A 12,405-nucleotide genomic window follows, 5' to 3' on the forward strand; every position below is an offset into this window, starting at 1 on the left:
GAGTTCCCACTCTCCTCAAGCGGTGGAGTTAGCGAAAGGGAATCTGACAAGGGTCGGCTGGCGGAAGAGGTCGGTTTCGGCCGTCGGACACCTCGCTAGATTCGCTGTCTGAATTCGTAGTGAGCAAGCGGGGAAGACAAAGCACTGGTGTCAAGAAATGGTCGTTTAAGCGTCGGAAAGTGGTTCATGCTTTCGTAGCTGAAGTGTGTCTAAGCTTAAGCACGCTACAGATGGAAGGTCTGGGAGAAGTGGATGGCTGTGGATGGTCGCGTGCTGCCAAAGACAAGACAAAGGCGTAGACACTAGGTGTGGCCTATGAGGTCTTAGGTATGATGGTGGTGCGCGAGTGAGGGGTATGTGTGGATAAGAGGTAAAATTATCTAATATTTTATTATGAATCATGTTTTTGTAAGTACTTATAATGCTAAGTAGGGTATGATCCACCGCGGCCCGGTCAAACTCAAGCTACTCAAGTCCAAACACCGTGACGAAGAGATGGAATATCATAGTATGGTTGACAGAAAATTGATATATTGCAAATCTTGTGCATACGCTGGGCGCAGTCAGACCTCTTCAAGTTGGATCAGCATCAAACCATGGATCAGTTCAAGTTACTTCCGTAACCTGACTGGTCCTTACCTGAGTCTGAGCCTCATGCCTCAGAACATACTCTCAGACCCAGAAACAATAACATTTGTATTTTGCTCGCTGATCCTATTCATATCGCACGGAATTTTGGGGGACACATGCAATGTGCATGTGTGTTTTCATCAATCCATTGAAGTTACAACCGCAGGCAGAATCGGAGACCAAGTAACCTACAGTGATGATACATAGCTGCATGTTCGATGTACGCCGCGCTACCGCAGTGTAATTCGATAAAAGTGCAAAAGTTGGGAAAGCAACCCGTGAAACCGAAAGGACAACAAAAAATTACGAAGGCGAAAGAACAAGAAACAAGCTCGAAAGGTGTGGTACAAGAGATGCACCAGATGAATAAGTTTGAGAAAAAGATTTCTCGATCGCCATGATAGACCGCACAATAAATAGGCTGACTGCTCAGCACGACCAGCCTTAAGTTAATGGAACGGTAATGAGCATGGTAGATCAAAGGTTTACCATGACCCAGATGATATCTATGGAGAGAAGGTGAAATCGTAAACATAGACAATAATGATCGATGAGCGTCCACTCACTCATACCATCGACAGGCAAAGATGGCATCGGTCATGCTATTATGCAATAACCTGCATAGCCCCATTTTGCGTCTGCATCGACTAACAAATATTGTTCGTCGTCACCATTGCAAAAGCCCTGAACTGGGAATAGCGGCGGATCTGGCTCGAGGAGCGCATATATATCCGTCATTGAGTCAAATGAATCCATTGAGTATCAGTGCGAGGTGGAGAAGGGATGATGATTATCGCAATATTGGAGGAGTAGGTTTCAGAATGGAGTAGGTGTCGCGGGGGAGGGATAGGTATCGCAAAAACGCTCCGAGTGAACGAGAGTAAAAAGTTGGGTTCTTGATATGCACCAGTGGGAAGGTTACGAAGGGTATTTATTAAGTGTCCACGGGTGAGGATGCAAATTATATGGAACCACATCACAATAGATTAACTGTGGCAGTTATCAAGGACAATGGATAACTTAACATGCCATTGTTGGCTCGAAAGGTCAAGTAATGGACCAAGCTTCCGGCGATAAGTCACTTCACTCACGTTAGGCCGCTAGCTAGCTGCTAAGCCGACTGTCATTATCTAGTCCAATCGAAATATAAGCGCCCATGACAAAAGCTAATCCAACAAAGGACAAATTTGAAACTCCGATCTGATTCCGCCCTTTGTGGTTTGGCCAATTGTGCATTAAGCTTCAAGTATAGAGAACAATCAAAGATGAAAGAAATCAAAATTCGCCGTCTTCAGTGTTCACTGCTTGATATCCTTCACCACTTACGATGACGGCCTCTGACCCAACCTACCCTGCCTTCCCAGCACTGGCTTTGATTGGCGTGGTACTCGTACTCATTCCCTTGCCCTGGCACTTTCAAGCATGGAATTCAGGAACTTGTCTTTACATGATTTGGACGGCACTCGGTCTGCTCAACCTAGCAATCAACTCCATTGTGTGGCGATCCTCTGTTATCAACTACGCACCAGTTTGGTGCGATATATGTAAGACTTTGTCCAGTTTGTCTCGTTTGCTGGCTGACCTTCATGAATGATAGCCCCGCGTCTCATCGTTGGAGTTAGTGTAGCGATACCTGCCGCGTCTCTGTGTATCAATCGACGTTTGTACAAAATTGCCACTATCAGTACTGTGACTACGACAAAGGCCCACGTACGTTGATTCGTCCTCCGCTCATCTTGGTTCTGACGGCCTTGCAGCGACGGAGGGCTATCATGGTCGACCTGGCAATAGCTTTAGGGATTCCTATGCTGCAAATGGTCCTCCGTAAGTTCATTCGCACCTCCGTTTTTGTCTTTTTAACATTTTGCATCTAGAATTTATCGTCGAAGGCCATCGTTTCAACATCTTCGAGGAAATCGGGTGCTACCCGTTTACCTACAATACATGGCTCGCGTATCCCTTGTCCAACCTCTGGCCTCTTGTGATTGGTCTTATTTCTGCTGTATACTGCGGTAAATTTTTATTCGCAGCAATGACCGTTCTAAGCTCACAATAACCCCACAGTTCTGACCCTTCGTGCCTTCATGAAACACCGTGCACAGTTCAGCGAATTCTTGTCGTCCAATACCTCACTTTTTATCAATCGCTACTTCCGTCTGATGGCACTCGCCACGCTGGAACTTCTTTTATTCGGCTGTGGAATCTTGAACGCTCCGTCGCGTTGCTTTTTCAGAACAAATGGGCTGCCAGGGGTGGCCCACTTTCGGGCTTGTGGGCATGCTGTGGGTCGTCTGCAGCCGCAGGGCTGGGGTCGATTACCACATTTATTGATACGTATACGTTGCACCTATCAATATAAGTATGCTAAATATACCTCTATCAATATCTCAATCAACAAAGTTGGAGCTCAATGAAACTGGATCGTCATCATCATCATGCACCATGATTTCCGCATGGTGAAGGCGGGAGAGTTTAGTCCGAGATACCACGTTGGGCACAGATACCGACATTAGAACAAACTTCAAAGGACCAATTTGAAACTCCGATCTGGTCTGGCTAATTATGTAAGTAACTCAGGATCAGTGGTTCGAGGTACGTTGGTGGATCACTTTAAATTTGTCAGTGGACCTTCCAATTGAATCGCCTTTCTCATTGTACTTACTTACATATTATTATTTTTGGCTGTGGAATCTTAAACGCCCCGTCAACTGCGTTGCTTTTTTAGAGCGAATGAGCTGTCCATGTCAGGTGACAGGTGCGGTCCACTGTCGAGCTCGTGGACATGCTGCCGCTGTGGGTCATATTCAGCTTGAGGCATCGGTAGATACTCAGGTAAGGGTAGGCTATAGTACGTACTGCACCCTGGCGCAAGTATGTGAAATATAATTCTCTTGGAGGTCATCGGTGGCAACTTGGAGGTGGCTGTTGAGTATTGAGTGTTGATAATCGGGTGCTAAATCATATGTGTCATGGCCTGGTGATGACTTCCGCAGGCGGAAAAGTATTGCGAAAGCTCGCCTTCAAGCTCCAGCCGTTAGCATCTGTTAGACTTCATATATATCAGCAGCGAGTATAGATAAATTAGCTTAAAATCGTCTCATCAGATCTTTGTCCACTGGCAGGTGCACGTCTAAAGCGGCCGGTGGGAACGGTGGACTCAGGACTGGTACCGTAGTACTTACGCCTCACCGGGGCATTCGTGATCCCAGAGATGCGACAGGGACACAGGGTCCCTTGGACGTAAATTAGCCCAAGATACCGCAGATGACGTTGGACCGGATAACCTAACCTGCTCGGACCACTACTACTATATACCATTGTTCTCGCATGCAGGTGATCATATCAAGATATTTCATTGTAATCCTACAGAGCTAACAAGGATTGTGTGGCGATAAAAGAAGGGAATTAACGAAGGGCTAATAATACAGGCTCTGGTGCTTGTTATTGGAAGGAATGGCACGTCAAACAATATCGTGTCCATCAATGTCACCATTGGAAGATGGAGACGAGTCTACCAGAGAGTAATGTAACGTGGGGGCATAGGACGTAGGGGTGGTCGGGAATGATTCTGAGATGGGGGAACACTTAACGATCGACGAAACTTCTTCGCTGGTCGATGTCTTCTCAGAGAAAGAAACAGACGAAGTCGATTCGGAGGACTTCGTGACAGACGAAATAATAGGTGGAAGAGTAAGACCACTTTTTGGACCATGAAGCCTATTTCAGTCAATCAGAATACAGAAAATGGCAAACGAATGGTGATGGACATACCGAGCAAATGATGACGGCCCCAACACAGTGGGACGCTCCTTGTTTGGTGGTGGTAGACGTAGGACCGTGGTGCAGAACCACTGGAGACTCTTGCGATAATCCTTCATTGCATCCTCTCCAAAGGAGAAAAACACAAAAAACAATGCGGCGGAAATCGGTACCACCCACCAGAGCGCGTAATTCCACGCAAGTGTAGTGGATGGAATAATAACCGTAGGGAAGTATGCAATTTGGGAAAAGCCATCATGAACGTTGTCCCAGCTTATCCAAGGTCGCAGGCCATGCTGGCAAGTAAACCACATGTTCAGTGAAGTGACAAGTATGCCCCAGAACATCTCGATAACGGCCATGCTCATCAACCGAAAATATCGTGAAGTGGTCAAGCCGGTGTTGGAGTCTTGAAGGTGCTTCGCAAAAGTAACACGACGGCGGAAGAAATATATCAGGGCGACGCCTTCAAAAGATCAATGACTTTAGATCCAAGAGCAGCAATTAATGGGGCGTACCAGCGTAGCCAACTGTCAAAAGAGCCACGGCTATGGGGGGGACCCAGATAATAAAAATAGCAGTGATGGACACGTAGATGGTTGGTCGACAGCCGAAATCTTCAATTATATCAAAACGATGGCCTTGCACAATGTAATCTGTAAAATAAAATAAAAATCAACAGATACGCGTGAGTATAGGCAATGAGTACATACGAAGCGCCATGTAGATCATAGGTAAAAGCCAACAGAGAGCAGCATCGAATAGCATTCGACGCATTTTGTCTGTATGTGTTGACTGAACTTGGCGTATAGAAGCAATGCGTTCCAGATGAATGCAGATACACAAGCAACATGCCGGGAGTGCCATATTGGCACCAATTTGAATCTTTGTAGCTGGCCGCAGGCGCTTAAGCACCAATCAACGAAAATGCTGGGCAACATACCGATGTCACACCACACAGGTGCAATGTTGATAACATTCCCGACCCATATGATGGAGTTGATGCCAAATATAATGTTGGAGACGAAGAGCCAAGCTATCATGGAAAGAGTGGCGATGTTTCTAGCTCTCCAGTGCCATGGTAGAGGAATGAGAACGAGAGCTGCTGCTAAAAACGCCCCGATAGGCAACTCGACATGCATGGTGTTAGCAAAGAGCTGTGACGGTCGCCCACTAGGTTTATAGGTTGAATGCAAGCCATTGTTCCAAATAGTTCGAGGACAAAGGGAATTGAAAGGGAACATGCCAAAAATGGACGATAATCACTTCAAAGTTCAAACCCCGCGATGATGTGCAATTATGACTAAACAATGACGATGCTAAGTGCTAGTAAGCGCATTAATTAGTGGAACAAAAGACATACCACTGTGACGATGGTCATTGTCTGGAACCCACACATTACAGCTGTCAGCCACAACGAGGTGAAATTTTTTTCACTATGTGGCACTAAAATCTTGCCGTTGTGGGTAGAACAATGTGTCTTCCTCTGCACATAAAGAAAACAAAGGATGCTCTCGAACTACCCCAACTTACCCCCCATTACACTTCGTCCCGCCTACATGGACTCATTTACAACATATCTTGACATCTTTTCAAAGTCACCACTAGACTTGCATGGGTCTACAGACGACCCCCCCTGCCCTATTGACGAAGAATATTGGGGTCATGGGCAGAGCGGGTTCTGTACCATATCATAATCCTTTTCACGTAAGTCTTACGCAGGCTTCATATGCGCTTCCATCGAATGACGCTTTCTCCAGCACAGCATATTGCGGGCATCCTGCTGGCTTCTACTATTTTGTGCTTCATTGCTTCTGTTTGGTATGATCCAATTTTCTTATGTCCATCTCATGACTCATCTTTTGGTAGATATAGTGGACTCGCTGCCCATGCAGCATTATTTATTTTCGAGAACTTGCTGCTCGTGCAGCATTCTTTATTTTCGATGTTCTTGTACCCTGCTCGTGCAGCATTAGCTATTTTCGATATTCGTGTACCCCTTACTACCTCGCTAGTAGTACCTCCAGCCGTCTTTCCACTCCTTACTTCTCTGGAGATTGTCGTTCTAGCTATCGTTATTCTTACTTACGTTGGATTAGTACTCATTCGATCTTGTCGCTTTAACATTGGTGTCAATTTTTTGACTCATACTCTGCCTTGCACCTCATAATTTTCAAAGTATCGTCTTCGTTGCTTGTTGTCAGTGCCAAACCTCCGCCTATATTTACCAGCTGCCTGGCGGGGGCTCAAAACGGGATGCTCATAGCGCACACCCGTCCAACGTGATCACAGGCTCAGCCAGGGCATACAACCACAGGCGGGAGAACTTCGAGAACAAAAATGGTGGCATAATCGTGCAATTGTGAATGTTGCGATGTCTTAGCAAGTAAGTACACAAGGAACAAGGTTAAGTCAACGCCGACACATAGTACTAGTACACAATCGTCTGTCAGAAAAGATATTGGTGCTCAATCTGTGCTGTTATAACATTAACGAGTACCGTTATCGGACACATAAGTAATGCCCGCACCCCCAGTGTTCAACTAGAAGTTGCGTGACCCTATAGTCATCCATCAGGAGGTGGAAATGGTTTCGATAAAGTCCAGCCGTGAGTCCGTACGTATATCGATATTCACTCACGAGACAAATACATAAGTAGCTACTACAGACAGGAAAGTCGGGAACGAAAACAGCGGATAACACGGTTGATACGTCCCAAACTAATCTACACTAAGCTACAGAAGAGCAAAAATATCATTATTTCGCTTTACTTTCTCTTTCAATTTTCAATCCTCCTTCCTGGACGTTCGGGCTGTCTTACAGCTCAATTATTTATATCATGGGGCTTGATTCTGTAGCTTTATCGCTCCTTTGTCGTCTTCGTCTTCGTGTAGTATACTTACTTATGTTGCTCTGATATACGTCGTACTGCCAACTTTTGCTGATGGGATATATCCCACCGTGCCAAAATATTACATTCTTCACTATTGCCATACGACTCGCGCGAGGCTGAGAGCTAATTCGAGTTTTGGGTAACGGACATGCTGCGATATCGATACACGCAGATGTGAGGATGATAGGTGCGAAACCAAAGGCGTATACCTATCCCATCTATCACAGCTCTTTGTCAGGTGATTGCGCAGCACCATTACAGACACCCTAGAACATTGATAGAGGACCATCTTTCACAGTGAGGTAGAAATGGTTTCACTAAAGTCTAGCCGTCTGTACGTATATCGATATCCACTTGCGAGACAAATACATAAGTAGCTACCACAGACGAAAAAGTCGAAAACGAAAACAGAGAATAGCATGGTCGATACGCCCCACACTAATCTACACTGATGTACAGAAGAAGAGCGAAAAGGCCCTGCTGGCCAACGAAGTAGAGCGCATAACACGCAAAAAAAAAAGCGAAAAGGCTATGCTGGCCAACAAAGTAGAGCACATAATGCACCCCCATAAAAAGAAAGAAAAAAAGTCGCAGACGCGTGAAGTCGAAAAATAGGAGCGAATTTGAACAGGTGGATCCTCCGCAAACTACTTCACGGAAGAAAGACCGAAGGGGTCCTGATGGGCAATAAATAGATTGTGGTCTTTCGGCAACGGATAAATTAGGACAACGCTGCACATCGATGCCATGAGCCTGACGAACAGACGGGAGAAAAAGCAGACGAACGTACATCACAGATCGTTTCAAAAGCAAGAGAGGCCGCTACCAACGGCAGACCTCTTAGGCAATGTTACAAAAGTAGCCGGAGCCAAAGCTCGCAGAGTGTTCAAACTCCATAAGAACCGATTCATTTGAATTCGGATCATAAGCAGATGCTTCGAAGGGAACAGTTTGTTCAGGAAGATCTGATGGGAGTAAGGACTGTAGGAAAACGAATGAGTCCGTCATTGAGTACGACGGACAATGTGATGAGATATGATGGAGGTTGTTTGCGAGCAAAGGAATTGGTGTCACTAGGTGTCGCTAGGGCTTTTAAGCTGCGGAATTGACTGTGGGTGCTGGGCGCAGTGATATTATGGCAACGAGCGGAAGAATAATTAGTTGTGGACTCAAGTCACATCGCAAATCCTTATATCATAAAGGCCCACAACAATGATGAATTTCCACCTGTCAGGGAGTCAATGGCCAGACATTATCCGGCACTTGTCCGGCACCCATTGTTGATTAGAATTCGCATTGTCCAATGTCGGAGTAAAAGACGGTTATTGTTCATCACGTCTAGACATCCCCGTAATGGTGCGCACGGGGCCACTAAATTAGAATATGCAAGCCTGAAGAATGACGCTGACTGAGAGGAATTGAGAGTATTAACTAGTGATCAATAATAAATCGGTTCAGTGACATGCAAACCATCCGTTGAATGCGAACCTCATTTAATTTTGACCCGAGTACTGAGTAAGCGGATGTTTTGCATTATTTGTGCGTATCATACCCATTGTGACGTGCACGTGGTAAAGAATCATAGGGCCTTTGTCTTCCAGCATTATAACACTAACAATGTATTCAAAGGTTCGTCCTCTTCGCCTTCCTTTACGCGTACCACCATACGATGTCACTTCGAATGCAATATCCATCCCTCCCAGTGGCTGCCTTTCTCGCTGCTGCGCTCATTCTAGTTCCTTTGCCGTGGCATTGGCGGGCTCGCAATGTCGGGACTCTTGCCATTATAGCATGGCTCTTTGTTGTAAACATGATCTATGGCATTAATTCCATAGTATGGGCTGGAAACGTCAACAATCCAGCTCCACTCTGGTGCGATATATGTGAATTTCCAAGGTGTCTCGTCGTTACTGGAGAACTGACAGCCCTTTCTAGCTACTAAGCTCATCATTGGTGCAAACACTGCATTGCCGCTAGCTACCATGTGCGTGTGCAAACACCTTGAACTAGTAGCGTCGAATCGGCACGTTCGCTTTGATCACGTCGATAAACGCCGGCGCATCATTTTTGACACCATCATGTGCTTCGGTGTTCCGTTGCTTTTCATGGCCCTTCGTAAGCATCGCCTCACCATCTTTCATTGTCACTGCTTCACGATATTACAGATTACATCGTACAAGGTCACCGATATGATATTGTCGAGAACTTTGGCTGCCAGCCCACCACATACTTTTCGATTGAGGGCATCATCATAGTTTGGTTACCGCCCCTGATTTTTGCACTCGCTACTCTTGTGTACGCATGTCAGTGATTGTGATTGGGTGCTCGAGCATACGTTCATCTTGATCTATTTCAGCTATCGCGCTTCATCACTTCATTTACCGGCGCATGTCCTTTGCGGCGCACTTGCAGAATTCCAACTCAGCACTCACGACTCAACGTTATCTTCGCCTAATGGCTATGGCCGTTACGGAAATTACGTGGGGAACTGCATTGACAGCCTTCAATCTCTACAACAACACCGAATCAGGGCTGCGACCGTGGATCAGTTGGCAGAATGTTCATTCCGATTGGCTACGTGTCGACCTCGTTGCCTTCATTGAACTCCCCCCAGCCTTCATTAACAACATGTTTCTGGTGTGGTGGGCGATGCCTGCGAGTGCTTATATTTTCTTCCTTTTCTTCGGCTTCGGCGAAGAGGCGAGGAAGGAGTACCGCAAGGTTATTATCGCCTTCAGAAGACATGTCTTGAGACAGTCGGTTAAAGATAGTAGCGTCTTCAGATCAAATCAGCCAAGTCTCAGGCAAGTGTTCCTTTTATACGTTGCGAGGCTTGCTTATCAACATTGTGCTGCAGAAATCGTCCTTTCCTGAACGTCGCAACTCTCCCGTCTTTACGGCTGGTTGGTGACGAGAAGTCGATTGACGAGGGGTCTGTATCGTCATCTACAGTCCCTGCTACCCCGCTCAAGAAGTGCGGGGATGACGATTATTTATCACCAACGTTTGACATCACTCCCCTCCCAACATACACTCCTGACCTTGAATGCGGATACCCAGCTGAAGATGCGACCCACGATCGACTGCCTGACACATCTTTGTCATATCGCCCCTCAGAGAGCTCACTTCGGGAATTGCCCCGACAAATGTCATCTGACTACTCTTGTCCCCCACTGCCCGCTGGTGCCTATCAGAGCAGTGTATGTGAGGATGAGTACACCTCCTGGCCGCCCCGAAGGGGGGATGACGCCGTATGAACACCGCTCCGTTTCTCGTATCGCATTATTTGTGGCATTTATACAACCTTTCGCGTTCATGTCTATTATTTCTACTCACTTTCAACAACGTATTCATACTGATACAACACAACACAACCTTTGTATTCCTAGATTTTTTGCGTTGACGCGCCCCACGATCTTTCTTAACTTGCAATGTTCATCGGATCTATGGATACGTCTCATTTCTGCCCGCGTGCGGGGTAATATATTGTCATGAACATACTGTGAACACTCTGATAGTCACGAGAGTGCTGGGTCCGCGATCTGGGTCGCGGGCAAAGGTGACCAATCTGTCTGCTCTCACTTTTCAAAAGACATTGAAGTCGTGTACTCCAGATGTAGCTAGGACTTTGAGGATGGTACTAAGATGTCACATCCGAATCATGTGATGTGACATTTGGTGATTATTACATAATACAATGAACTTTGTGACGTTTGCGGAATTGTGTAGTTGGCATGAGTTCCGACACTGCCAGCGGAAAATAAGACTAAAGCTGAAGGCTCGCACATGTACGCAGAGGGTACAATGAGACTCTTCAGAAATGAGCCATTGTTTACTCAGACTGGTTAACAATGGACGTCATGCGATGTCACATGACATGTGATGTGACAATTGGTGATCGTCAATGAAGAGTTTATTGAGCAACTCCGACCACCATTGTCCCCGTTCAGTGACAGTGATATCATAAAGATGGAATCAAAAATCATGAGTGTATTTCTTTTTCTAGCACAGTATTATCTGCTTCCATCGTCGTCGACGATACCAATAATATTGCGATGAGCAATAGTACGAATCCAACGTATCCCCTCCTCCCCTTTTTTTCCTGCTTGACTTTCTTCCTTGTTCTCATCCCCTTCCCATGGCACCTGCAAGCATGGAATGCAGGCACTTGCGTCTATATGTTCTGGGGAGGTATTTCGTGTCTCATCCAATTTGTGAACTCTATCGTCTGGCACAACAACGTATTGAATGTCGCGCCTGTATGGTGTGATATCTGTCAGTGACAACCTATTCTGTCTCTAATGTTGTCCTTGCTAACGCGACTACAGCAACGAAACTTTTCATCGGAGCCAGCGTTGGCCTCCCTGCCTCTGCTTTGTGTATTAGTCGCCGATTGTATACAATAGCTGTCATCAAAACCGTGTCGGTGACGCGTGAGGATGTACGTCAAACCCTCTTCTATCCCGAGTGAGTGCTTGTGCTAAGCAGCCGACAGAAACGTCGTGCTGTCATCGGTGATCTCTGCATCTCGATCGGTATTCCCGTCACAGTCATGGCACTTCGTGCGTACCTTCTCAGCAACGAAACAATACTATCCCATGCTGACTATACTGAACAGACTATATTGTTCAAGGACATCGTTTCGATATCCTCGAGGATGTCGGTTGCTGGCCAGCAACTTACAACGTGATACCAGCATATTTCCTGGTATATATGTGGCCTTCATTACTTGGCTGCATTTCCTTTGTCTATTCAGGTTCGTTGTTTTTCATCTCAAATGATCAAAGCTCAATTTTCTCCAGGCCTGACTCTTGCTGCATTCTATAAACGCCGTCTGGAGTTTAATTCCCTCATATCATCGAACAACTCACTGAATGTCAACCGTTATGTCCGTTTGATGATGTTATCGGTCATCGAAATGGTTTACACCGTGCCAGTCAGTATCTATAGCGTCTTTATCTCTGGATCGAGCCTACCTATTGAGCCATGGATATCTTGGTCCGATACCCACCACAACTTCTCGTATGTCGGCCTCATTCCCGCTGCCGAGTGGACCAGCAATTCAACCTACAAACAATCCATTGATATGACACAGTGGCTCTTTCCTGTGTGCGCCTTAATGT

General features: G+C 46.1%; 3 protein-coding genes across 3 annotated transcripts; 2 read left to right on the top strand and 1 right to left on the bottom strand.

The window, feature by feature from the left end:
- Positions 1-3,962: 3,962 nt before the first annotated feature.
- Positions 3,963-5,620, bottom strand: EDB91DRAFT_1178675 (Rcb2.42). The gene is made up of 5 exons (XM_041320434.1): positions 5,333-5,620; positions 5,103-5,282; positions 4,908-5,045; positions 4,402-4,855; positions 3,963-4,347 (listed from the first exon to the last, which is right to left on the bottom strand). The coding sequence occupies exons 1-5, from the start codon at positions 5,529-5,531 to the stop codon at positions 4,092-4,094; spliced, it is 1,227 nt and encodes a 408-aa protein (XP_041168816.1). The 5' UTR covers positions 5,532-5,620; the 3' UTR covers positions 3,963-4,091.
- A 106-nt stretch (positions 5,621-5,726) lies between these two features.
- EDB91DRAFT_1178676 (uncharacterized protein) lies at positions 5,727-6,724 on the top strand. The gene is made up of 3 exons (XM_041320435.1): positions 5,727-6,096; positions 6,150-6,210; positions 6,259-6,724. The coding sequence occupies exons 1-3, from the start codon at positions 6,004-6,006 to the stop codon at positions 6,363-6,365; spliced, it is 261 nt and encodes an 86-aa protein (XP_041168817.1). The 5' UTR covers positions 5,727-6,003; the 3' UTR covers positions 6,366-6,724.
- Positions 6,725-8,876: 2,152 nt separating this feature from the next.
- Positions 8,877-10,783, top strand: EDB91DRAFT_1178682 (pheromone A receptor-domain-containing protein). Its single transcript, XM_041320436.1, has 5 exons — positions 8,877-9,165; positions 9,218-9,397; positions 9,448-9,585; positions 9,639-10,086; positions 10,140-10,783. Exons 1-5 carry the CDS (start codon positions 8,952-8,954, stop codon positions 10,537-10,539), a joined length of 1,380 nt encoding a protein of 459 aa, XP_041168818.1. The 5' UTR covers positions 8,877-8,951; the 3' UTR covers positions 10,540-10,783.
- The last annotated feature ends 1,622 nt before the right edge of the window (positions 10,784-12,405 follow it).

This window comes from Suillus paluster, assembly GCF_016628075.1.
Source record: "Suillus paluster strain FC165 chromosome Unknown EDB91scaffold_258, whole genome shotgun sequence".
Classification (NCBI taxonomy): domain Eukaryota; kingdom Fungi; phylum Basidiomycota; class Agaricomycetes; order Boletales; family Suillaceae; genus Suillus; species Suillus paluster.